Raw genomic sequence first — 26,677 nt, 5'->3', positions numbered from 1 at the left:
TATCTTTTCATCTATAGATAGAAACTTGGGTTGCTTCTACTTTTTAGCTACTGTGATTAATACTGCTATGAACATGGGTGTACAACTGTCTCTTTGAGACCCTGCTTTTAATTTTTTTTGGTGTATACCCAGAAGTGGAATTACTGAATCGACGGTAATTCTACTTTTGAGTTTTTTTTCTTGAGGACCTACCATACTGGTTTTCCGTAGTGGCTGCACCGTTTTACATTCTTACCAGTGGTATTCAAGGATTCCAATTTCTCTGCATCTTCTCCAAAACGTATTTTCTATTTTTAATTTTTTATCATAATAGCTATCCTACTGGGTGTGAAGTGTATTTTGTTGTTATAATCGTGTTTTGATGGCATATTATATTTAGTTATATGCTTGGCACTTAGTAGCTCTTCAATAAGTGTTGAGTAAATAAAGGAAAATTACAGTCATTTTTGTCTGTTTGGAAGGTTTATTGTTTATAAGTGGTTTTTGCCTGAAGGTATAGCTTGCTCCTAGACATCACATTCTTTTAAAAAAAAAATTTATTTACTTATTTATTTATTTTTGGTTGCATTGGGTCTTAGTTGAGGCACATGGGATCTTTCGTTGCAGCGTGCAGGCTTAGTTGCCCCACAGCCTGTGGGATCTTAGTTCCCTGACCAGAGATCGAACCCGCGTCCCCTGCATTGGAAGGTGAATTCTTAACCACTGGACCACCAGGGAAGTCCCCTAGACATCACATTTTGAATTACATTATTGCCAGTAAAATCCAGGCTGGACATAACGTCACCTTTGGGTTCAAATACTAACTGCAAATGGGAAGAGGCAGATAAAACTACATGTAGTACGGGGTTCCCCAACCCCCAGGCCACAGACTGGAACTGGTCCGTAGCCTGTTAGGAACTGGGCTGCACAGCAAGAGGTGAGCAGCGAGTGAGTGAGCGAAGCTTCATCTGTATTTACAGCTGCTCCCCATCACTTGCATTACCACCTGAGCTCCGCCTCCTGTCAGATCAGTGGCGGCATTAGATTCTCATAGGAGCGCAAACCCTACTGTGCACCGTGCATGCAAGGGATCTAGGTTGCGCGCTCCTTATGAGAATCTAATGCCTGATGATCTGAGGTGGAGCTGAGGCGGTGATGCTAGTGCTGGGGAGCGGCTGCAGATACAGATTGTCATTAGCAGAGAGGTTTGACTGCACAGAGACCATAATAAATCAGTTGCTTGCAGACTCATGTCAAAACCTCATCAGTGAGTGGCAAGTGAAAACAAGCTCGGGGCTCCCGCTGATTCTGCATTATGGTGAGTTGTATAATTATTTCATTATATATTACAGTGTAATAATAATAAAAATAAAATGCACAATAAATGTAATGTGCTTGAATCATCCCAAAACCATCCCATCAACCCCCCCCCCGCCCCCCGCCCACCATCCACCGTCTGTGGAAAAATTGTCTTTCAGGAAAACGGTCCCTGGTGCCAAAAAGGTTGGGGACCGCTGATGTAGTAGTAACTACATGCACTTGTCCCTTGGTATCTGCACAGGATTGGTTCTAGAACCTCCCTTGGATACCAAAATTTGTGGATGCTCATGTCCCTTATAGAAATGGAATAATAGTGACATCCCTGGTGGTCCAGTGGCTAAGACTCTGTGCTTCCTTGCATGGGGCACAGGTTCTATCCCTGGTTGGGGAACTAAGATTCCGCATGCCACATGGCGTGGCCAAAAAAGAAAAAAGAAATGGCATGATATTTCTTGAATATAACCTATACACATCCTCCTGTATACTTTAAATCATCTCTAGGACTTCCCTGGTGGCAGTAGTTAAGAATCCGCCAGCCAATGCAGGGGACACAGGTTCGATCCCTCGTCCGGGAAGATCCCACATGCCGCGAAGCAGCTAAGCCCGTGTGCCACAACTACTGAGCCCGCGTGCCACAACTACTGAAGCCTGCGCACCTAGAGCCCGTGCTCCACAACAAGAGAAGCTACCGCAATGAGAAGCCCGTGCACCACAACTAGGGAAAGCAACGAAGACCCAATGCAACCAAAAATAAATAAATAAATTACTTAATTTAAAAAAAGGGAAATCATCTCTAGATTACTTATAATACCTAATATAATGTAAATGATATGTAAATAGTTGCGATAGTGTGGCAGACTCAAGGTTTTGCTTTTTGAAACTTTCTGAAAAAATATTTTTCTAATATTTTGTGTGGTTGGTTGAATCTGTGGATGCAGAGGGCTGATTATATAGTGGTAAAATAATTGCTGGTTAAAATTGGTGATATTTGATATTTTTGTTTAAAATTGCTATAATCATAAACCATAGACGTTTAGACTGCTTTAGTAAAATTGGCTTAAGAGCTACCAGGAAAATCTAAAATCCTAATGGTTTGTTTCTTGAGAATTTGTATTCTAGAGAACCTTTATGTTTTATCTCACATTTCTTCCTTATCCCTGAATTTTATCCTTGTCGTTTTCTATAATCTGGAAGTTTTGTTTACTGTGTCTGCTTTCTTTCAGATTTTCTATTTTGTGCATACATTATTTTGTATATACTGTATAAGATGACTTCGATGAGCAGTGACCGGTCCAGAGGTGCTCGGGAAAAGCCACAGATTTCAGTGACACAGGCAACACAACTACAGAAACAAGTGGTACAGGTAAGTTTTTGTGGAACTCTTGTTTGCTTTGTTTAAAATTACAGAAATTAAGGGAGCACATGTGCTTTAATGTTTTCTTTTTTAGGAAACCCGGGATTTTGAAACTTGTTTTTAAAAAATAGGTAGTATATAATAGGAAAGAGTAGATACTGATTTAGGTAATGTGGGACGTTGTTTCTTAACTATTTAATCCTGAACTTTTTCCTCCTACCTGTTAGCACCTAGGCCATCTCCTTTTCTTTATTATTATTATTTAAAAAAAAATTATTTATTTGGCTGCGCCTGGTCTTAGTTGTGGCTAGCTGGCTCTTAGTTGCGGCATGCGGGATCTAGTTCCCGACCAGAGGTCGAACCCAGGCCCCCCTGCATTGGGAGCGTGGAGTCTTAACCACTGGACCACCAGGGAAGTCCCTTCTTTTCTTTATTATTAATCTAGGTGTGTCCCTGGAATGTAATGTGAAAATCCCAAGTATATGGAGAAGTAATACTCTGAAGTAGAGAAATATCTGAATTATACAAGTTTTTAAAAATATTTATTTATTTATTTTTGGCTGCGTTTGGTCTTCGTTGCTGCGCACGGGCTTTCTCTAGTTGTGGTGAGCAGGGGCTACTCTTTGTTGCGGTGCGCGGGCTTCTCATTGCAGTGGCTTCTCCTGTTGCAGAGCAAGGGCTCTAGGCACGCGGGCTTTAGTAGTTGCAGCTTGCGGGCTCAGTAATTGTGGCTCGCAGGCTCTAGAGCGCAGGCTTAGTAGTTGTGGCACACGGGCTTAGTTGCTCCACGGCATGTGGGATCTTCCCTGACCAGGGCTCGAACCCGTGTCCCCTGCATTGGCAGGCTCATTCTTAACCACTGCGCCACCTGGGAAGTCCCTGAATTATACAATTTTAAAAAGCTGCCTTTTCTGGGACTTCCTTGGTGGTCCAGTGGTTAAGGCTCTGCACTTCCACTGCAGGGGGTGCGGGTTCGATACCTGTTCCGGGAACTAAGATCCCACATGCTGCATGGTTCGGCCAAAAAAACAAACAAACAAACAAAACCTTCCTTTTCTTTCATGCATCGTTACCTAGGAAGAGTGCTTTAATCTTAGAAAGGCTTTTTTTTTTTTTTTAATTAATTAATTAATTAATTTTTGGCTGTGTTGGGTCTTCGTTGCTGCGCGCAGGCTTTCTCTAGTTGTGGCAAGCGGGGGCTACTCTTCTTTGTGGTGCGCGGGCTTCTCATTGTGGGGGCTTGTCTTGTTGCGGAGCACAGGCTCTAGGCACACGGGCTTCAGTAGTTGTGGCGCACGGGCTTAGTTGCTCCGCGGCATGTGGGATCTTCCTGGACCAGGGCTCGTACCCGTGTCCCCTGCATTGGCAGGCGGGTTCTTAACCACTGCGCCACCAGGGAAGTCCCTTAGAAAGGCGTTTAATGAACAAGATCCATTTGTATAAAATACTCAGTGTTAAATAGTCCCTCCTTCTCAATTTGTTTGTATTATTATTTTAAATGAAGTGAGATAATCCAAGTAAAATGCTAGCTAAGCACAGTACATGGTACAAAATTGAGCATTTTATACATGTTGTTGACTAGATTCGCAAACATTTTTTCAGAGACAGTATGGAAGTAAGTAAATAAACCTTATGCAGTCCATCATAATTTCAGATTGATGATTTGACTGTACTTTGATAGCTAATTACAGATACTTTTTTTTAACAAGTTCCCTGTTGATGTTAAGGGACATAGGAGATGGACTCAACTCAGTGGTTGCATCATATCTTCCAGTATAAGGTTAGCCTTGTATTTTGCTGCTATCAACAAACAAACATCTTTTATTTAGTGTTTGCTTCTAAATACACTTACCCTGATAGGTATTTATTCACAACTGACCAAGAAAGACTGGCTATTGTGGGAAAAATTTGGACTTTTTGTATGTAGTAGGCCTTCCCTGTATAGATGAATGCTTAAGAAAAATGTTTGTTTCATGAATAGCCTAAATACAAGTTATGAGTAATCATAGGTACAATCCTGCTACAATCAAATATAAATTAAAACATTTTATTTTGTTATTTATCAAATCAGTAAAGATTAAATATTAAAAGTGAATTGTTGGGAATGTAAACTGTCTCCATCTTCCACCCAAATAAAATTCTTGGAATGATTTCCAGAGAATCAAAGTCTCCAGAATGGAGGAAGGAGGGCTCCCTTCCTGCCAAGTGTTGTCCCTAATAGTTTTTCCATTGGCCCTTTGGGGATGGCTCATTTTATATAATTAGAAGAAAAAAGCTGCACACTGAACTTTGAGAAGGATTCCTAGACCCTTAGATTTCTGATTTTCCTTGTAAAAGAAAAGTTTTGTGAGAATTTCTCAAAGGAGTATTAGTAAAATTGTCCATGTTCATTTATCCATTAACCCCATTCCGGGAAGTACTTCCTAAGGAAGCAACCTGAAATTGGGGGTGGGGTGTGTGTGCTTCATTCCACAAGATGCTTATCGCCCAATTCTAAATGTGTAATGGTGGAGGTGTACTGAGATACCCTATGGAGGTAGCAGGATGTAAGAGAAAAACCGATGAGCTCTTTTGAATCTGAATAAACCTGGGTTTGGGACCTAAGTTTACCACTTTAGCAATTAGATGTATTACTTAAGTCTCTTTGAACCTCAGTTTAAAAAAAAAAAAATACTTGGAGAGTTAGAGAAAAGTTTCAAGAGTAGTATACATAATTCCTGAATATCCTTCTTCCAGATCCCCCCAGATTTTACATTTTTACCATGTTTACTAATTTATCCTTTTCTCTCTCCTTCTACAAAGGAGAAACTACACACAGCTTTTCCCCTGAACCTTTGGAGAATAAGTTGCAGATACAGTGCATCTTTACCCCTAAATACTTTAGTGTGTATATTTTAAAAAAGGAGGATCATATTTTACGTAATCACAGTACAGTTATCAAAAATCAGGAAATCAACTCATCTAATGTAACCTGTACATCGTATTCATGTTTTCCCGATTGTCCCAATAGTGTCCTTTTTAGCTAATTAAGTCCTTGATCATACATTGTATTCAGGTGTCAATTCTTTTTAGTCTCTTTTTTTAAAATAAATTTATTTATATATTTATTTTATTTATTTGGCTGTGTTGGGTCTTCGTTGCTGTGCGCGGGCTTACTCTAGTTGCAGGGAGCGGGGGCTACACTTCGTGGGCTTTCTTTAGTTGCAGCACGTGGGGGCTACGCTTTGTTGTGGTGTGCGGGCTTCTCATTGCGGTGGCTTCTCTTGTTGTGGAGCATGGGCTCTAGGCGCACGGGCTTCAGTAGTTGTGGCACACGGGCTCAGTAGTTGTGGCACACGGGCTCAGTAGTTGTGGCTCGCGGGCTCAGTAGTTGTGGCTCGCGGGCTCTAGATCGCAGGCTCAGTAGTTGTGGCTCATGGGCTTAGTTGCTCTGCTGCGTGTGGGATCTTCCTAGACCAGGGCTCGAACCTGTGTCCCCTGCATTGGCAGGTGGATTCTTAGGCACTGCGCCACCAGGTAAGTCCCTTTTTTAGTCTCTTTTAATGTGGTCTCTTGTTTCATGACATTGATGTATTTGAAGAATATAGGCCATTTATTTTGTAGAATGTCTCCTAATTTCAGTTTATGTGATATTTCCTCATGATGAGAGGGGGTTATGCATTTTTGGTAGAAATACCACTGAAATGATGATCTTTTTTTAAAATTAATTAATTTAATTTTGGCTGCGTTGGTCTTCGTTGCTGTGCGCGAACTTTTCTCTAGTTGCAGCGAGCGGGGGCTACTCTTCGTTGTGGTGCGCGGGCTTCTCACTGTGGTGGCTTCTCTTGTTGTGGAGCACGGGCTGTAGGGCGTGCGGGCTCAGTAGTTTTGGTGCACGGGCTTAGTTGCTCCGCAGCACGTGAGATCTTCCCAGACCAAGGCTCGAACCCATGTCCCCTGCATTGGCAGGCAGATTCTTAACCACTGCACCACCAGAGAAGTCCTGATGATCTGTTCTTAATGCATCATATTATGACATATAGGACATAGGTTTGTTTTATAAACTCGTAATCAGTTTTGTCATTTGATTATCTAGTATCATGTGGGGAGATAAAAAATTCCGGTTTTTAAAAATGTAAAATGAAGTGTGGTAATATTGAACTTAAAAATAAGTTATTTTATGAGCAAAAATGGGCTTATTTGGGAATAGCAGAGAATTGCAATTCAGAACAAGCAAGCCACGGCAAAAACCATAGGCAAGGGACTTCCCTGGTGGTCCAGTGGTAGAAAATCTGCCTTCCTATGCAGGGGATGTGGGTTCGATCCCTGGTCGGGGAACTAAGATCCCACATGCCGCGGGGCAACTAAGCCCGCGCGCCGCAACTACTGAGCCCGTGTGCCGCAAACTACAGAGCCCACGTGCTCTGGAGCCCGCGCCACAACCAGAGAAGAGAAAACCCGCATGCCATAACTAGAGAGAAGCCCGCGCACCGTAACGAAGAGCCCATGCGCCTCAGTGAAAGATCCTGCGTGCCACAAGTAAGACCCGACACAGCCAAAAAAATAAAGAAAAGAAAAACAAAACAAAAACAACCATAGGCGGGTCCCAGAAACAGAGGAACCTTATTTTATAGAGGAAGAGGAAGTTGGGAGGGGTTGTTTGGAGCAAGTCCATTAGAGAAAAGTGAGGTTCAGGGTAATAAGGGTTTCTCATTAGCTGAGTTGCTGGAGTAGTTGATTTCTTGTAGGGATGCAGTGTACATCTTTTCTCATTGGGGCCTGCAATGATAGTTTCTCCTGTAATTGACCTCTAGTGGTACTGCATGAGAGCTTCCCCTTCTGGCCTCCTGATTCCATTTTAGCGAGGTTTCCTGTTATTATTCTCACAATATTTACTTTGCAGGATGGTTGGAAGGAGTTAGAAATTGCGTAAGTTGTGTTCAGGAAATGGTAGCTTTTATTGTATATTCCACATAAGTTATGAAGTGATTATAATATTTGAAATTTTGATGGAAAAGGCCCGGTTATTGAAAGGACCCAATATTATAGCACAACTGTTAAAAAACATTTGAGAAAAAAGACTAGTAGGCTATATTAATAATGCTTATCTTTGGATGGTGGGCATAAGGATGATTAAAAACAAAAAATCCTACTTCATTATATTTTCCAAATTTACTGGGTGACAGATCCAGCACAAAACATTTGGCTCCACTAGAAAAGCTATGAACACATTCTTCATTGTGAAAGTAGCTTTAGCTCCTTATGAGCCAAGTGAATGAAAGAGAGATCCAGAGAAAGAGAGTTAGTAATGCTGTTTTTCTTGGCAAGAGTTTTTTTCCACTTGACAGTAGTATGGTGGATGTCACTAATGTTTGTTGTAGGGGAGGGTGTATAACCTTGTTAACTTACCCCCTGATTCTGCTTTTTCCTCTGATTTCACAAGCTGTACAAATCTCTTGACACATTCTAGAGCTCAGCCTGGCAACTTGCCTATCATACTCTAATTTGTTTGGTGCTTTGGTTATCGAATATTTAAAGTAATTTTCTCTGGACTAGGTCAGTCAGCAAAGGAAAAAAGTATTTGAAGTTCTGATTTAAAACGTTTTATATTTCATCACTATGCTATGCTAGTATTGCAATACTGTACTTGTTAAACCACTGTCCGGTGCATCAATTGTGCTTTCAGAAGTTACGTCTAGATGGTCTGTAATCTCTTAGGAATAAAACAGATGATATCACTGAAGAGAAGTGCAAAGAATCATAGTATTTAAGCTGAAAAAGCTAAGTCTGAATAAATTAGTAATTGGTATTTACCTTACACATGGTAATGAATAGTGACTTCACAGTTAGAAATGTGTGGGCGCAACAGAAGCAGCTAGCACAGGGAGATCAGCTCGGTGCTTTGTGACCACCTAGAGGGGTGGGGTAGGGAGGGTGGGAGGGAGACGCAAGAGGGAGGAGATATGGGGATATATGTATATGTATAGCCGATTCACTTTGTTATATAGCAGAAACTAACACACCATTGTAAGGCAATTATACTCCAATAAAGATGTTAAAAAAATAAAATAAAATGAAAATAAATATGTAGAAGCCCTAGACTGTTGTCTACAGCAAAATCCTGTTGGTAATAACTATTCTGCTTATAATCTTTACTGGAAGTCTGTCAACTTGAGTGTTTTTCTTATTAATATTTTATAAGATATTTTAATAGAATTGGGAGCTTTGTTTCTGTAACTTGTATACATTTAGGAAGCACAGGCAATTCTCTGGCAGTTTTTAAGTTTAAATATTGCTGCCTTTAGAGCTATTATTGTAGTTATCTTCCCCTTTGCCCTATTACTTTTAATTGATCCTACATCCCTTTTCAGAAAGATTACAGCCCGAGTCCCTGGCTTTGGTGTATCTTATACTCTGTGAAATTTCTATATGCCATATTTTCTGTGTGAAATGTCTTGAACCAGGCACATTCTGCTAATAAACATCGTACAGTGAGTGATTGAGTTTCTACAACTGGTTTGCAGTTCACTTTCGTGGATTTTTTCCCATTTATTATATATACATATATGTGTGTGTGTGTGTGTGTGTGTGTGTGTGTATATTTTTAATTGAAGTATAGTTGATTTACACATTGTTAGTTTCAGGTGTACAGCAGAGTGATTCAGTTTTATATATATATATATTTTTTTTTTTTCAGATTATTGTCCATTATAGGTTATTATATCAAATACAGTTCCCTGTGCTATGCAGTAAATCCTTGTTGCTTAACTATTTTCTGTAGAGTAGTTTGTATCTGTTAATCCCGTACTCTGCTTTCTTTCCCCTTTGGTAACTATAAGTTTTCTATGTCTGTGAGTCCGTTTCTGTTTTGTATATCGATTCATTGCTATTATTTTTTATTTTACTGGTTGATTGACTGATTTATTGATTGATTGCTGCACTGCGTGGCATGCGGAACTTCCCCGATCAGGGATTGAACCCACACCTCCTGCAGTGGAAGTGTGGAGTCTTAACAACTGGACCACCAGGGAAGTCGGTATTATTTTTTAGATTCCATATATAAGTGATATCATATAATACTTGTCTTTCCCTGTCTTCGTTTATATTTTTTATTTTAGCTCCTGTTTAACATCTGTGTTTTCCCCTTCTTTTCCTTTGCTTCTCCCTCCCTTCCTTCCTCCCTCCCTCCCTCCCTCCCTCCCTCCCTCCCTCCCTTCCTTCCTTCTTCGTTGGGTCTTCCTTGCTGCACGCGGTCTTTCTCTAGTTGCAGCGAGCGGGAGCTACTCTTCGTTGCGGTGCGCGGGCTTCTCATTGCGGTGGCTTCTCTTGTTGCGGAGCGTGGGCTCTACGTGCGTGGGCTTCAGTAGTTGTGGCACATGGGCTCAGTAGTTGTGGCTCGCGGGCTCTAGAGCGCAGGCTCAGTAGTTGTGGTGCATGGGCTTAGCTGCTCCACGGCATGTGGGATCTTCCTGGACCAGGGATCGAACCTGTGTCCTCTGCATTGGCAGGCAGATTCTTAAGCACTGCGCCACCAGGGAAGTCCCTTGCCCTTTCTTTTTGACCTTCCTCCAGACCTCTTTTTCTGATCTGCTGAAATTTTTCCCCCCTAACATTTTATTATGAAAATGTTCAAATATAACGAGAAGCTGAAAGAGTTGTACAGCAAACACCCATACACTCACAATTACCTTTTTTGCTCTGTTTGTTTTATCACATCTGACTAGCTATCCATCATGCTATCTTATTTTTTTTTTGATGCATTTCAAAGTAAAGACATCAATATACTTTACCCTTGAACACTTTAGCTTATATATCATTAAGTAGAGTTTAATATTTATCTAGGTTTCTCTTTTTTTTTTTTTACATGAAATTTACACACAGACATTTTAAGTGTATCAGATCATTTTTTGTAGGATGCATATACTTGCGTAACCCAGTCTCCTATCAAGATGCAGAACGTCACCCTCATCCCAGAAAGTTCTGCTCATTTTATTTTTCAAAAACATAATTTTTATTTTATATTCATTTATTAATTATTTGTTTATTAATTTTGGCTGTGCTGGGTCTGAGTTGTAGCATGCATGATCTTTAGTTACGGCATGCCGGCTCTTTAGTTGCGGCATGCGAACTCTTAGTTGCAGCATGTGGGATCTAGTTCCCTGACCAGGGATCGAACTCAGGCCCCCTACATGGGGAGTGCAGTCTTACCCACTGGACCACTGGGGAAGTCCCTTATTTTATTTTCTTGGTACAGACACCTGCTTTAGAGTTCTGGTGATTTTCTTAATGTACCGTTGACTGCTTTCCACCTTGCCCCGAACTCTCATTTCCATCTTTCTCTGTGCCTCTTTTCATTTGATTCTTGAAGGTTTCCTATGATTAATGCAGTGTGGGTTCTCCCAGTTCTTGTACATGTTGTAGTCGCTTTTCTCAGTCTTCAAATGTAAAGTGACAGAAGAAACATCTCCTTTTACATCCCTTCCTTCTTGTGGCCACACTAGCCTAGACTGTCATGACTGCATTCTTAGACTGTTCAGATAGTTTCTTCCCTTGTTGGGAGGCAGCATGATTGATATACTGGATACTACACACCTCTGGTAGTTAGTTGGTTTGTGCCAGTAACACCCAGCATAAAGCGTGAGTAAATTACTTAGGGGCACAGTATGGAGTTGAACTGTATTACTACCTCTTAAGATCTTTCTAGCGATAAAACAGAAGCTCTACTTTATGATTTAATAATTTTTATAATAGGAACTTTTTGATTTTATAGAAAGATAATGCTTCATGGATGAATAGTTTCATGATGGTTATTTACCGAATTGCTGTTGGCCCTATGCTGTATAATACTTTTAATATGTTTTTCTCAAGTTTCGGCATTTTTCTGAGAGACAGAGTGTGTGTCTGTGTGTACTAATATTTTAAAGCTGTAAGAATTTAGTTCATGCATATATTCTACTTTCCTTGCTTAATTGCCTAAGGACTTTCCCTGTCTAATTGCATTGATTAGACTCTTCAGTACAAATGCTGGAACAGACATCCTTATTTTGTTCTTGATCTTAGGAGGAAAGCTTTCAGTTGTCTTTCACCATTAAGTAGATTGTTAAATTGTAGGTTTTTTAAGTTGACTTTATTAGGTTGAGGAAATTCCCTTCTATTTCTAATTTGTTGGGGTTTTTTTGGTTTGTTTATCCTAAAAGGGTACTGGATCTTATCAAATTCTTTTTCTGTGTCTACTGATATAATCATGTGGGTTTTGTCTGTTATTCTATTAATATGGTGTATAACATTAAGATGTTAAACAACCTTGCGTTCTTAGGATAAACTTAACTTGGTCATGGTACATATTGGTAAGTTGCTGGTATGGTAAGGTTTGCTAGGATTTTGTGGGGGGATATTTTTCTGTAGTTGTCTTTTCTTGTGATGTCTTTGCTTTTGGTATCAGGGTAATACTGACCACATAGAATGAGTTCGAAAATGTTCCCTTCTCTATTTTTTTGGAAAAGTTTGTGAAAAATTGGTGATTGATGTTCTTTCATTGTTTGATAGAATTTACCAGTGAAGCCATCTGGTCCTGGGTTTTTCTTTCTGGGAACTTCTTTGATGATGAATTCAATCACTTGTTACAGATTTTCAGTTCTTCTTGAGTCAGTTTCAGTAGTTTGTGTCTTTTTAGGAATTTACCTTTTTAGACAAAATTGTTGATTTTTGTCTAGGTTATCCAGCTTGATGGCATACACTTGTTCATGGTTATTTTCTTATAATCCTTTTTATTCCTCTAAAGTTTGTAGTGATGGTCCCTATTTCATTCCTAATTTTAATAACTTAAGGCTTCTCTCTCTTTTCTTGGTTGTTCTAGCTAAAAGGTTTGTCAATTTTGTTGATTTTTCTCTTCTTTATTTCATTTATTTCTACTGTAGTTTCTATTATTTCTTTCTTTAAAAAACTGTTTTGGAATCAGTGTTTTGGAAGATTTGCCAAAAAGTTGGAAAATGATACAGAGGTCTGTACAACAACATTTACCCATCTTCCCTTAATGCTAACATTTTATATCAAATGTTGGCAAACTTTTCCCAAAAAGGGTCAGATAGCAAGTATTTTATGCTCTGCAGGCCACACACAATCTCTGTTGCATGTTCCTTCTTTGTTTTTGTTGTATTACAACATTTTTTTTTTTAAATTATGTTTGGCTGTGTTGGGTCTTAGTTGCGGCACACGGGGCATGAGGGATCGTTTATTGCAGCACGCGGGTTCTTCAACGTGGCGTGCGGGCTTCTCTAGTTGTGGCTTGCGGGTTTTCTCTAGTTGAGGTGCATAGGCTCCAGGGTGCATGGGCTCTGTAGTTTGCGGCACGCAGGCTCTCTAGTTGAGGCGCCTGAGCTCAATAGTTGTGGCGCGTGGGCTTAGTTGCCCTATGGCATGTGTGATCTTAGTTCCCCGACCAGGGATCGAACCCACGTCCCCTGCATTGGAAGGCAGATTCTTTACCACTGGACCACCAAGGAAGTCCCTACAACATTTTAAAAATGTTAAAACCGTTCTTAGCTGGCACACCATACAAAAATCAGATCTTAGGCTATAGTTTGTTAACTTCTGTCTTATGTAATTATTTGTCAAGAGTAAGATAATAACATTGGCACAATATTATTAAATTAATACGGTCTTTATTTGGGTTTCCCTAGTTTTTCCACTAAGGTCTCTTTTCTTTCTTGTTTTAAATATTTATTTATTTATTTGGCTGAGTCAGGTCTTAGTTGTGGCACGCAGGATCTTCCTTGTGGCACGTGGGATCTTTTTGTTGCAGCGCACGGGCTTAGTTGCCCTACAGCATGTGGGATCTTAGTTCCCTGACCAGAGATCGAACCTGCGTCCTCTGCATTGGAAGGCAGATTCTTAACCACTGGACCACCAGGGAAGTCCCAAGTTCTCTTTTCTGTTCCAGGATTTGTTTTCATGTCTCCTTAGTCTCTTCTGATCTACAACAGTTTTTCAGTCTTTCCTTGTTTTTCATGACCATTGCACATTTGAAGAGTATATTTATAGGTTTTTAAAGTAATTACTTGTTTACCTATCATCTTCCAAAGGTGAATAATTAGTATTAAAAATATTATTATGAACCTATGAATTTAAACATTTGAAGGATTTCAGTTATTTCTAGTTATTACCCTTTTTGAAGTTGAAATTATCCTTTTTTTAGCCAGGTCTCTTCAGATTGGCTCCTGAGGGCTTTTTGACTTTCTAGTAATCTTTGATGGTTTCTTCATAAACTGGTATGATGAGTTATTCCAGACTTATCTTGTATAATTCCTGCTGTGTACCTAGATCAGACATTGCTCTCAGGAATCCTGGCATCTTTTAATAGGAAATGGCACTTAGAGACCTCAATCTGGTAACTAATGTTTATTGTTACTGGGTTTGTCATTGTTTATAGGTCTCTCCAGTGGACAGAGTTAAAAGTAAAATGCCTCATGAGTTAGTAATGCTGATAGTTCAAATTCAGGACTACAGGATTTTCACTTCTTTTATATTACATTTTGATCACTTCTACACTGAGAATACTAGTTTCTTCAGATACAGGGGATGGTATAATTATATATACACATATTTTTTTAATTTAACTTTTTTGGCTGCATTGGGTCTTCGTTGCTGCGTGTGGGCTTTCTCTAGTTGGGGCGAGTGGGGGCTACTCTTTGTTGCGGTGCGCGGGCTTCTCATCGCGGTGGCTTCTCTTGTTGCGGAGCACGGGCTCTAGGCATGCCGGCTTCAGTAGCTGTGGCACGTGGGCTCAGTAGTTGTGGCTTGCGGGCTCTAGAGTGCAGGCTTAGTAGTTGTGGCACACGGGCTTAGTTGCTCCGCGGCATGTGGGATCTTCCAGGACCAGGGCTTGAACCCGTGTCCCCTGCATTGGCAGGCAGATTCTTAACCACTGTGCCACCAGGGAAGTCCCAGTAAGTGTATTTTTAAAAGATTACTCTAATGATCTAAGAAGTAAAAATCAAACCAAATAGAGATCATTTTTATTTTTAATTGGTTAAATTTGCATTTTTTTAGACTGGATTTTGAGGAAGCAGGCTCTTTTACACTGTTAATTGAGTATAAAGTTTTGCAGCCTTTGTGAAGAGCATTTTTGAGCAGATGGTATGAAACTCCTTTTAACATTTTTCTATATACTTCTTTGACCTAGTAGTTTCACATCTTTGTATTTATTTTAAGAAAGCTATCCTGGATGTATTAGGTGTAATAATGGCTCCCTGTAGTGTTTGAGGAGTAATGAAGAATTCATAGAGTAAGTAAAATGCAAGACCTATCCAGTAGATTTTTATGCAGCCAATAAGCATTATGATATAGGTATTTACAATTGATTATGTGTTCCTACAAAGTAGTGTGATTAGTATTTTGTTTTTGATATAAGAGAAAAATATGTAAGTACCAAATAAATAGTTTTTGGTATTAGATAGTTACCTTATGGGTCACTGTTATTTTCTTTTGGGCTTTGTGAAAATTCTGTAATTTAAGGAAATTTAATGGTAAGAAGCGATGAACATTCATATTGCTTGGGTTGCAGCAAGGCTCAATGAATATGCGTGAGGTACAATTTCTAGATTTGAAATTCAGAGTAGAAGTGATTGCTATCAGGAAAAACGGGCAAAAATTAATCATGTAGGGTTTTAGCACCAAGGGCCGCGTTGGTTTACTTTCTTTTTCTTTTTTAAATTTATTATTTTTTTATTTTTAAATTATTTTTTTATTTTTTATTTTTATTTTTTTTGATGTATAGTTGATATACAATGTTGTGTTAATTACTGGTGTACAGCAGAGTGATTCAGTTTTTTATATATATATATATTCTTTTTTTTATCCCGGTGGCTTACTTTCATTCATAAAAGGTTGCCACTACCCAAAGCTCAAATGTATAATGTGGAAGTGCCGTTTTCCAGAACTCACCTTCCCCTTTGGTTTTCCTTTTTACCTCCTTCATTTATTTCATACCTTGGTCCTTTTGGCTGCCTCATTGGGACTTCTCCCTTGAGGGTGTGTGTAAAGAAGGCCCTTATATATACTGGTTAGAATTGAGGTAAAATTTGCCGTGTGTGTAGACACTGTACAAACACCTTTCTGGGTGTAATGTAACACTACAACTGAGGTCAGAGCAGGCATAGGTTGGGATGAAAGAATTGGCCATTAGATTGGAGGGAACAGACCAAAGCTACCTGGGGCTTGTATAATCAACCACCAACATGGACTGGAAAGCTCTTGTGAGAAGCGTTTTTACGTTGTAAAAACACTAACAACCTCTCCCCCTCCACCCCCATCGAGATTATTAGGAATCTATATTAAAAGCAAAGATGAAAAGTTGTTTATTGGGACTTCCCTGGTGGCGCAGTGGTTAAGAATCCGCCTGCCAATGCAGGGGACACGGGTTTGAGCCCTGGTCCGGGAAGATCCCACATGGTGCGGAGCAACTAAGCCCGTGTGCCACAACTACTGAGCCTGCACTCTAGAGCCCGTAAGCCACAACTACTGAGCCTGCATACCACAACTACTGAAGCCCACGCGCCTAGAGCCCGTGCTCCGCCACAAAAGAAGCCACCGCGACGAGAAGCATGCGCACTGGAAAGAAGAATAGCCCCTACTCTGCGCAACTAGAGAAAGCCCGCACACAGCAATGAAGACCCAATGCAGCCGTGCATACATACGTACATACATAAATAAATAAATATATTTTTTAAAAGTTGTTTATTATTAGCACTTAGTGGGTCTCCCCTCCCCCCCAAGCTCATTCAGTAATTTAAATGATTTAACTTTAAAAATATTTATGTTGGGAGTTAGTAAAGATTTTAGCTAGCAATGGTTGGTATGTTGCTATTAACTGACTGCACAAGAGTTACCTTTTTCAAATTTCTTTTTTCTTTTTCTTTTTATTTTTTTTTTGGCTGTGCCACACGGCTTGTGGGATCTTAGTTCCCTGACCAGGGACTGAACCCACACCCTCGGCAGTGAAAACACGGAGTCCTAACCACTGGACCGCCAGGGAATTCCCAAAAGTTTCCTTATTTAAAAAATATCTTTCTGGGTTTCCCTGGTGGTGCAGTGGTTAAGAATCTGCATGCCAATGCAGGGGACACAGATTCGAGCCCTGGTCCGGGAAGATCCCACATGCCACAGAGCAACTAAGCCCGTGCGCCACAACTACTGAGCCTGTGCTCTAGAGCCCGCGAGCCACAACTGCTGAAGCCCGCACGCCTAGAGCCCGTGCTCCGCAACAAGAGAAGCCACCGCGATGAGAAGCCCGCACACTGCAGCGAAGAGTAGTTCCCGCTCGCCGCAACTAGAGAAAAGCCCGCGCACAGCAACAAAGACCCAACGCAGCCATAAATAAATAAATAAATTAATTAATTAATTTAAAAAAATACCTTTCTAATTTTTAATTGCCAGAAATACTACAAAAGGAAACCTCAGAAATTCGGTAATTTGATTTTTTTTTAAGAAGGATTTTGAGTGAAAAAAGCAACTGGAAAAGTTTTCTACATAGTTGACTAATTTAAGCGTTTGAAAGTTGCTTCCTTTAAAATTCTTTTAAAACTATTTTAAAATTGTGGTTAAAAATAAAAATGTAACTTTAAAAATAATTTTTATTTAGATAAATACAGCCTTTTCCCTTCCGAACTGACCTTTTTTGAGTCGATAGCAGAGCTTATTTGCTTTTTGACAGCAAGGTTGTGTCTAAGCCTGTATCCTGGCGGTTGTTTCCATTGCTTCCTGTTCTTCCACTTTCTGTTACGCTGTAACTTCATCTGCCCAGGGGAAAGAAAATTCAAGAAAGAAAATTCAAATGAGTCACAAGGCTAATGAAGATGAACAGGACTTTAGGTCCTTTGGTCAAAGGAATGGGACCTTTACGCTATTTAATTTGATGCTTATTTACCTTATGGGAATACATTGTATACATTTAAGAGGTCTAAATTCAGAGTCCTTTTTTTTAGTTAATCAGTATTTCTGTTACCACAGTGATTGAGAATTTTTATCTGTTTATACCAGATTTTGGCATCTAACTTGTATTTTTGGTGCTCCAATCTTGAACAGTTGTATGTGCTTTTCCAGGCAACAGCTGAACAGATGCGTCTCGCTCAAGTGATCTTTGATAAAAATGATTCAGAGTTTGAAGCTAAAGTTAAACAGGTATGTTTCTGGCAAAGGATACTGTCATTTTTGTAATCTATACTTACTGTGCTTAAAAAGATAATTTCACTAGAGATTCTTATTTTAAACTATGCTTATTGCTTAGTTGTAAATAATTGGATTTTGAACTTGTGATTCAAAATCAAAATACCTGTATTGGTGGCTAGAGTGAAGGAGTTTTGGCAGTAGAACCTTTCTGAGTTACTAGCGTTACATGTGAACAATGAGCATTTGTGAAAGTACAATGGCATTGTATATACCTGTGCATAGAAAGTATATTTAGTGTATGGCAGGTTCTCAGAAAATTTTGTTCAATGTTACGGAAGAGCTGATTTGCCTTTTCACATATCGTGGTGATCCCAAACATAGATTGGAAAAGTTATAAAATTAAATTTTAGGGTGATGTCTTCAGTTAGAACTTCACTGATATAACATTTTAATTTAACATTCTTCTTTCCTGATAAGACTTCTTTTCCCTTCAAGATTCTAGAAACCAAGCAATAACCTTTACCTTGGTAGAGGTCTACCAATAATTCCTTGGAGTGAAAGTCCCTTGGTGAACTCTTTAGCCCTTTAGTATGTAAACTCTTTGTTCTTACTTATAGTTGCTGTCATTAGACTTAATGGTGATATTTTTGGAAAGCCACAAAAATTATTTATTAAAAATCATAGAACTTATTCGCTGGAATGAGATTTATGAATTGTTTGAGACATACTTCTACATATTATATTGCCTTTTATCTGAGTAGCATAGCGGATACACAAAAAAGAGCACTGGTACAGGAGTTCAGAGCTTTAAGTTTTAACGATGGTTCTCTCTCTTACTAATCCAATCACTGGGGGAGTTTTGATGGTTACTATAAATCTTTTTTTTTTTTTTTAATAAATTTATTATTTATTTATTTATTTGGCTGCATTGGGTCTTGGTTGCTGTGTGCAGGCTTTCTCTAGTTGCGGTGAGTGGGGGCTACCCTTTGTTGCAGTGCCTGGGCTTCTCATTGCAGTGGCTTCTCTTGTTGCGGAGCACAGGCTCTAGGTGCGCGGGCTTCAGTAGTTGTGGCATGCAGGCTCAGTAGTTGTGGCTCGTGGGCTTAGTTGCTCCACGGCATGTGGGATCTTCCCGGACCAGGGCTCGAACCTGTGTCCCCTGCATTGGCAGGTGGATTTTTAACCACTGCGCCACCAGGGAAGTCCCTACTGTGCATCTTAACAACTGCATGTGACGGGTATTGGGCTACTACAGATCATTGATAAAAATCTGACCTTATTAGTAGACATCCAAAGACTGAAGCATGGGAAAGCTGTAGAATGTATAGAACCTTGCTGGGTAACACAGGGAGGAAATCAGATGGAACGATGTGGTGTAAAGAGCTGTATTTACGAGACCAGGAGACCTGGCTTCCCGATAGGCTAATTGTTTTGTGACCACAGAGAAATCGCTTCAGATGTTGGGGGTCAAACTGTTTTGAACTGCAGCTGATACATACTAAAATAGTTAAAGGTACTTAAAACACAGCAGATATTTATTTATTTATTTTTTATTTATTTATTTTTTAAAATTTATTTATTTTATTTATTATTTATTTTTGGCTGTGTTGGGTGTTCGCTGCTGCGCATGGGCTTTTCTCTAGTTGCGGCAAGCGGGGGCTACTCTTCGTTGCAGTGCGCGGGCTTCTCACTGCGGTGGCTTCTCTTGTTGTGGAGCACGGGCTCTAGGCACGTGGGCTTCAGTAGTTGTGGCACACGGGCTCAGTAGTTGTGGCTCGCGGGCTCTAGAGTGCAGGCTCAGTAGTTGTGGCGCACGGGCTTAGTTGCTCCACGGCATGTGGGATCTTCCCGGACCAGGGCTCAAACCCGTGTCCCCTGCGTTGGCTGGCGGATTCGCAACCACTGCGCCACCAGGGAAGCCCCACAGCAGATATTTAAATCATACATTTGTTCACTGATAATTGAGAAACCTATATTGTGCCTAATCTGTGATTGTTCCTTGTGTTGAAAATATTAAATAGCTTAATTATCCCTTGTTAAAGGGAATGCACCAAGGAGATTTCTTTGATTTCAAACATAGCACCCTGTTGAGGCTACTTGAGAAAATAGTATGTCCAGGAGTGAGTTTTTTTTTTTTTTTTTTAATTTTTTTTTTTTTTAGCAGTTTTTGTTTTTTTTTTTTTAATTTTATTTATTTATTTTATTTTTGGCTGTGTTGGGTCTTCGTTTCTGTGCGAGGGCTTTCTCTAGTTGTGGCAAGCGGGGGCCACTCTTCATCGCGGTGCGCGGGCCTTTCACTATCGCGGCCTCTCTTGTTGCGGAGCACAGGCTCCAGACACGCAGGCTCAGTAATTGTGGCTCACGGGCCCAGTTGCTCCGCGGCATGTGGGATCCTCCCAGACCAGGGCTCGAACCCGTGTCCCCTGCACTGGCAGGCAGATTCTCAACCACGGCGCCACCAGGGAAGCCCCAGGAGTGAGTTTTGTGATAGCTGCCAAATTCTAATTTTTTTCTTATTTATTTATTTATTTATTTTTTTACACAGCAGGTTCTTACTAGTTACCTATTTTATACATATTAGTGTATATATGTCAATCCCAGTCTCCCAGTTCATCCCACCACTATTAGCCCTGCTTTCCCCCTTTGGTTTCCATATGTTTGTTCTCTACATCTGTGTCGCTATTTCTGCCTTGCAAACCAGTTCATCTGTACCATTTTTCTAGATTCCACATATATGCGTTAATATACGATATTTGTTTTTCTCTTTCTGACTTACTTCACTCTGTATGGCAGTCTCTAGGTCCATCCACGTCTCTGCAAATGACCCAATTTCGTTCCCATATATTCCATTGTATATATGTACCACATCTTCTTTATCCATTTGTCTGTCGATGAGCATTTAGGTTGCTTCCATGAGCTGGCTCTTGTAAATAGTGCTGCAGTGAACATTGGGGTGCATGTGTCTTTTTGAATTATGGTTTTCTCTGGGTATATGCCCAGTAGTGGGATTGCTGGGTCATATGGTAATTCTATTTTTAGTTTTTTAAGGAACCTCCATACTGTTCTCCATAGTGGCTGTATCAATTTACATTCCCACCAACAGTGCAAGAGGGTTCCCTTTTCTCCACACCCTCTCCAGCATTTGTTGTTTGTAGATTTTCTGATGATGCCCATTCTAACTGGTGTGAGGTGATACCTCATTGTAGTTTTGACTTGCATTTCTCTAATAATTAGTGATCTTGAGCAGCTTTTCATGTGCCTCTTGGCCATCTGTATGTCTTCTTTGCGGAAATGTCTGTTTAGGTCTTCTGCACATTTTTGGATTGGGTTGTTTGTTTTTTTAATATTGAGCTGCATGAGCTGTTTATATATTTTGGAGATTAATCCTTTGTCCGTTGATTCATTTGCAAATATTTTCTCCCATTCTGAGGGTTGTCTTTTCTTCTTGTTTATGGTTTCCTTTGTTGTGCAAAAGCTTTTAAGTTTCATTAGGTCCCATTGTTTATTTTTGTTTTTATTTCCATTACTCTAGGAGGTGGGTCAGAAAAGATCTTGCTGTGATTTATGTCAAAGAGTGTTCTGCCTATGTTTTCCTCTAAGAGTTTTATAATGTCCGGTCTTACATTTAGGTCTTTAATCCATTTTGAGTTTATTTTTGTGTATGGTGTTAGGAAGTGTTCTAATTTCATTCCTTTACATGTAGCTGTCCAGTTTTCCCAGCACCACTTATTGAGGAGGCTACCTTTCCTCCATTGTATATTCTTGCCTCCTTTGTCAAAGATAAGGTGACCATATGTGCGTGGGTTTATCTATGGGCTTTCTATCCTGTTCCATTGACCTGTATTTCTGTTTTTGTGCCAGTACCATACTGTCTTGATTACTGTAGCTTTGTAGTATAGTCGGAAGTCAGGGAGTCTGATTCCTCTATCTCTGTTTTTCTTTCTCAAGGTTGCTTTGGCTGTTCAGGGTCTTTTGTGTTTCCATACAAATTTTAAGGTTTTTTGTACTAGTTCTGTAAAAAATGCCATTGGTAATTTGATAGGGATTTCATTGACTCTGTAGATTGCTTTGCCAAATTCTAATTGTGAGACTTTAGGGTGTTATAAATTATTTTGTGTGTGCAGTGTTCTAATCCAAGCAGTGATAGCCCATGTATGGAACATTGACAGAGACAACTGGACTGTCGGACAGTGCAAACAGTTGGACTGGATGTTCGGCTAATTGTGGCCACATACTCATGCTTGGTCTTTGGGAAACATATAGTTCCACTTAATATTTGAGTAGCTCAGAAATTTGGGAGTCCCAGGCCATTGAACTAGTTTGAGCAGTCACATAGCTCATCCTGAATATTCTGAGAATGTTGGTATGTATGTATGTGCTGCCGATTAAGAATTGATACTTGGTCAGCTTGGAGGAGGGTTGATTTGTAGCTTGACTTTACCAGTATTGGTGGAAAGACATGGAGTAGCCCCCCAAAACAGGTAAACCTGATCTTGGATTGTAATCTCAGAGTCTTGAAAAGGCCATCTTCATGTGGAAGGATTGCATAATCTCTGTCTTTATATAGTAGAATCTTAGAATTAATATCAAGTGCCATTCTTGTGTTTCCCTAATCATTGTCTTATAATTCCAACAGCTTATGGAAGTGACAGGAAAAAATCAGGATGAATGCATAGTGGCTCTGCACGACTGTAATGGAGATGTCAACAAAGCTATCAATATATTGCTGGAAGGGAATTCAGATACGGTAAGTATTATTAATTGATTTGCAATGCTAAGATTTCTCTCCAGTTCCATATTGCATTTTCAACTTCACCTTATTTGGGGGTGGTGGTGGAGGGGGATTATGGGTGCTGTTCCATATATGTTTTTTTTTTTTAAAGAGAGAGCTGCTCTCTTTATTTATTTTTATTTATTTATTTATTTATTTATGGCTGTGTTGGGTCTTCGTTTCTGTGCAAGGGCTTTCTCTAGTTGCGGCAAGTGGGGGCCACTCTTCTTCGCGGTGCACGGGCCTCTCATTGTTGCGGCCTCTCTTGTTGTGGAGCACAGGCTCCAGACGCGCAGGCTCAGTAATTGTGGCTCACGGGCCGAGTTGCTCCACGGCATGTGGGATCTTCCCAGACCAGGGCTCGAACCCGTGTCCCCTGCATTGGCAGGCAGATTCTCAACCACTGTGCCACCAGGGAAGCCCTCCATATATGTTTTAAGACCAGAAAGAACACTAACCTGAAATGACTGTTTTTGTTATGTATGTTTTCTTCATGAAGTTGTAGAATCTGAAGACGTGAAAGAGAACTTGGTCATCTACTCCAGCCTTACACAGTTGCCAAAATTCTCTGGGCCTGTGGACATTTTCACCACCTGAAAAACTTCTCTTGGCTCCACAGCTCATGTTTCTTCGTCTCAGTTGTCACCTCTTACTACTCCTTATATCTCTAGACTAACATAAGAAAAAAATATTTTTTAAGCTTAGTAAAATTTGAGGAATGCACATGCACACTAAAGCTCCTCCCTTTTATTTTAGGAAGGATGCAGCTAAAGCCACACCAGAGGCAGGTGTCAGCCCTAACCTTTTGATTTCTACATGGAAATTACACAGTATTTCATTTGTATTTTTTCATTGAGGAAACCAATTCAGAGCAGATTAAAACAAATAATGATTCACCTAAATGGGGTATAAAGGTGAACACATCAAAAAGTGCCCTCCTTATCATTGTTTAGGTTTAATCAAGTTCTCATTTTTAGGGGTAGGCTTTATTAGGCACAGGCTGTATTAAAATGAACTACTGTGACAAGCTCGAAACTGAAATGAGTATATTTTTATTTAATAGGAAACAAGCAGAATAAAATTTGTAATTATAAAAATTAATGATAATTGGGAAAATATTTCATTATTTGAGCATAGCAGTATTTGTGGGTAAAATTCTATGCAAGATAACACTGGTCTAACATGATAAACTACCAAATATGTGAGTTTGTTGGGAAAATATATCATGTTAAGTGAGGAAATAAAATTTTGAAGAGTTTTTGTTTGCTGACACTTAGGCACGTATTTCCTGGGTTTTATAAACTATGGGGGGTGTTCAGCTCATTGCTAATGGATGCAGTGTAGAATGGTTCTCCCTTATTTTTAAAATGAACTGAAGGGCTTAACTGCCTTCTTTATTTAAAAAAAAAATCACTGTGAATAAATGAAATATTTCCAAATCATTAATTGGAGGGCGTGTTTTCTTTTATATGGTAGAGATAGTCTTGAATACTGTTTCCTGTTGCCTTTCCTTTAGCTCCCACAGATTCATCATTCCTTTTCTGTGGTGGCTGAGTGAATCTTTTAAGTTTTAAATGAACAGCCAGTTCTATCTCAATAAAGACTTTCAACTTCCTCTCCTCATTTGGGACTGAACCCAAAGGAGGTGGTTCTAGGCTGAAAGTTACATAAAGATCTCTTTGGTTACCTCTTTTTTTTTTAAATAAATTTTATTTATTTATTTATTTATTTATTTATTTTTGGCTGCATTGGGTCTGTGTTGCTGTGTGCGGACTTTTCTCTAGTAGCAGCGATCAGGGTCTACTCTTTGTTTCGTGCATGGGCTTCTCATTGTGGTGGCTTCTTGTTGTGGAGCATGGGCTGTAGGTGCACGGACTTCAGTAGTTGTGGCACACAGGCTCAGTAGTTGTGGCTTACTGACTCTAGAGTGCAGTCTCAGTAGTTGTGGCACATGGGCTTAGTTGCTCCATGGCATGTGGGATCTTCCAGGACAGGGGCTCGAACCCGTGTCTCCTGCATTGGCAGGCAGATTCTTAACCACTGCGCCACCAGGGAAGCCCTTTGGTTACCTTTTGAACCTAGAAATCACACAGTTGGGGCTAGATGTGGCATGTTGTTTTCTTAAAAGGTCAGAAACTAGCAAAGTAGGGCCTGAATACAGACACAAAAGGCATTTGCCTGTTTGGAGGTGAGAAGGCTATAGGGAAAATGGAGAGGCAGAGGGGAAGTCCTTTGAAACCCTGGTTTGTTTAGGATTATTCCGTGGTCCATCTTTTCTTTCATCCTGTTTGCCTTGTTTCTTACCTTGTTGTTGTCTGCCGTAGCCATGGCTACTACTGAGGTAGGTGGGGATGGCATAGAGTGGGAGCTTGGGGAAATAACATTTAGTTTATGCTTATCAGCATAGGAAAAGGCTCTGTGGTGGGACAACATATAGTATGTTGCCAATTCAGCTAGTTGCTGTAATTTTTTGTGCTGTCTATAGCAACAGGAACCTAACGAGATTTGCTGTCTTTATCACCAGAGAGTACAGTACGTTTATGGAGAAGAATTAAAATGGTAGGCATGCAAGCTGTAAGGCATGAGTAATTAGGTCTGAAAGATAAATGCACACACTCTTGATGATTGTCCACACTTTGAGTGATAACTCTGAATAAATGCTGTTATTTTCAATAGACTTCATGGGAGACTGTTGGAGGGAAGAAGAAGAATTTTGGAAAAGAAAGTTCAGAAAACAAAGAGAATAGAGAGAAGAGAAGTGAGAGAGAAGTGAGCCGTGGACGCGGAAACAACAACCGGAAAATAAGAGGTGGCAATCGTGGGAGAGAGTGTAAGTACAGACCTTTCTCCTCACCTTTGTTTTACGAAAATTTTCCTGCATGTTAAAAAGCTGACAGAATGATCCAATGAATTCCTATAAATCCACTTCCTCAATGCAATATTTGTTAGTATAGTTAACAGTTAGTAATGAGCTACAACTGAGTAGTTATTAGAACCCTAACTGATACAATTTCATATTTAGCACTGACCTGGGCTGTAGGTATTTGTGTTGTGTCTTAAGACTGCCTTCTGTTATGAATCAAGTGCATTGTCTAATTTTAAAGAAGGTTTTTTTGTTGGCTGATAGCTAAAGCTGTTTATTCTTCCCCACTTATGGATACTCATGATATATGCAAGGTTTAGATTAAGAGGAAAGTTGCTGAATAGGAAAGGTTTTTCTCAGTTCTCTCCATTTGACTCAGGTTTTGGCATCATTCACCCAAAACAACACTACCTCCTATGCAGACGTACCAAAGTGGCTAAATTATGATAAATATTTAACATGTTCCTTTATAGACTTTTGCTAGTTTATTTATACCACAGATGTTTATTGAGTATCTACAGTGTAGTGGATAGTCTTCAAGGCATACAGCAATGAAGAAAACAGAAATCTTTGCCCTTCTAAAACATCTTTTAAGGGAGGTAGAGTGAGATGTAACAATAAAAATATTTCATTTTAATTTCATATTAATATTATAATATTTCATATTATATTAACATTTCATATTAATATTTCATATTAATATAATATTTCATATTAACATTTCATATTAATATTATAATATTTTAATGGCATTATGTAGAAGATTATGCTCTGGAGAAAAACAAAGGCAGAGAGATGGGAATTATAGGTACGGGTTTGACAAATTTAAAGAGAGTGACCAAGGAAGGCCTCACTGACAACTCACATACTTAAGCCATGAAAGAGATGAGGGGAGCAAGCTGTGCCGATATTGTTCATAAAATTTCTGTATTATACAGAGTCATTAATGCCAATATAGGAATAAGGAGAAGAAAAGACTGTGTTGGCATCTTCTGGACAGTAACCTGGAAAAACCTCTCTCTAACAATGATTTCCCCAAGAATTCAGTGTTTCCTTGGTATTGCAGTTTGCTCGTCTATGCCTTTCCAGGCTTTGAACTTAACCAATGAGCAAATTTTATTGTGTGTGGTTACATAACAAAGGTATTTTTTTGGAAGTAAACTTACTTTACAGGAGGGCATGTCAAAACAGAAAATAAAAGTGGTATGTCATTTTAATTTCTTTTTGAATTTTCACCTATGAATTA

At 39.6% G+C, this 26,677-nt stretch overlaps 1 protein-coding gene across 9 annotated transcripts in view; it reads left to right on the top strand.

Annotated features, from left to right (window-relative positions):
* UBAP2 (ubiquitin associated protein 2) overlaps window positions 1-26,677 on the top strand; it is a 124,020-nt gene that overhangs the window by 34,619 nt on the left and 62,724 nt on the right. For 8 of the 9 annotated variants that reach the window (XM_061200505.1, XM_061200501.1, XM_061200504.1 and 5 more), the window contains exons 2-5: window positions 2,523-2,662; window positions 17,732-17,809; window positions 22,434-22,544; window positions 25,245-25,398. In XM_061200505.1, the coding sequence (XP_061056488.1) occupies window positions 2,567-2,662; window positions 17,732-17,809; window positions 22,434-22,544; window positions 25,245-25,398 (439 nt within the window). In that variant the 5' untranslated portion in view covers window positions 2,523-2,566. Of the gene's footprint in view, window positions 1-2,522; window positions 2,663-16,748; window positions 17,097-17,731; window positions 17,810-22,433; window positions 22,545-25,244; window positions 25,399-26,677 lie in introns of those variants that run through there. The other variant, XM_061200502.1, reaches the window with a different exon arrangement.

This window comes from Eubalaena glacialis, chromosome 9, assembly GCF_028564815.1.
Source record: "Eubalaena glacialis isolate mEubGla1 chromosome 9, mEubGla1.1.hap2.+ XY, whole genome shotgun sequence".
Classification (NCBI taxonomy): Eukaryota; Metazoa; Chordata; class Mammalia; order Artiodactyla; family Balaenidae; genus Eubalaena; species Eubalaena glacialis.
Note: the sequence above shows the minus strand (reverse complement) of the source record. Positions and strands in the feature narration are given on the sequence as shown.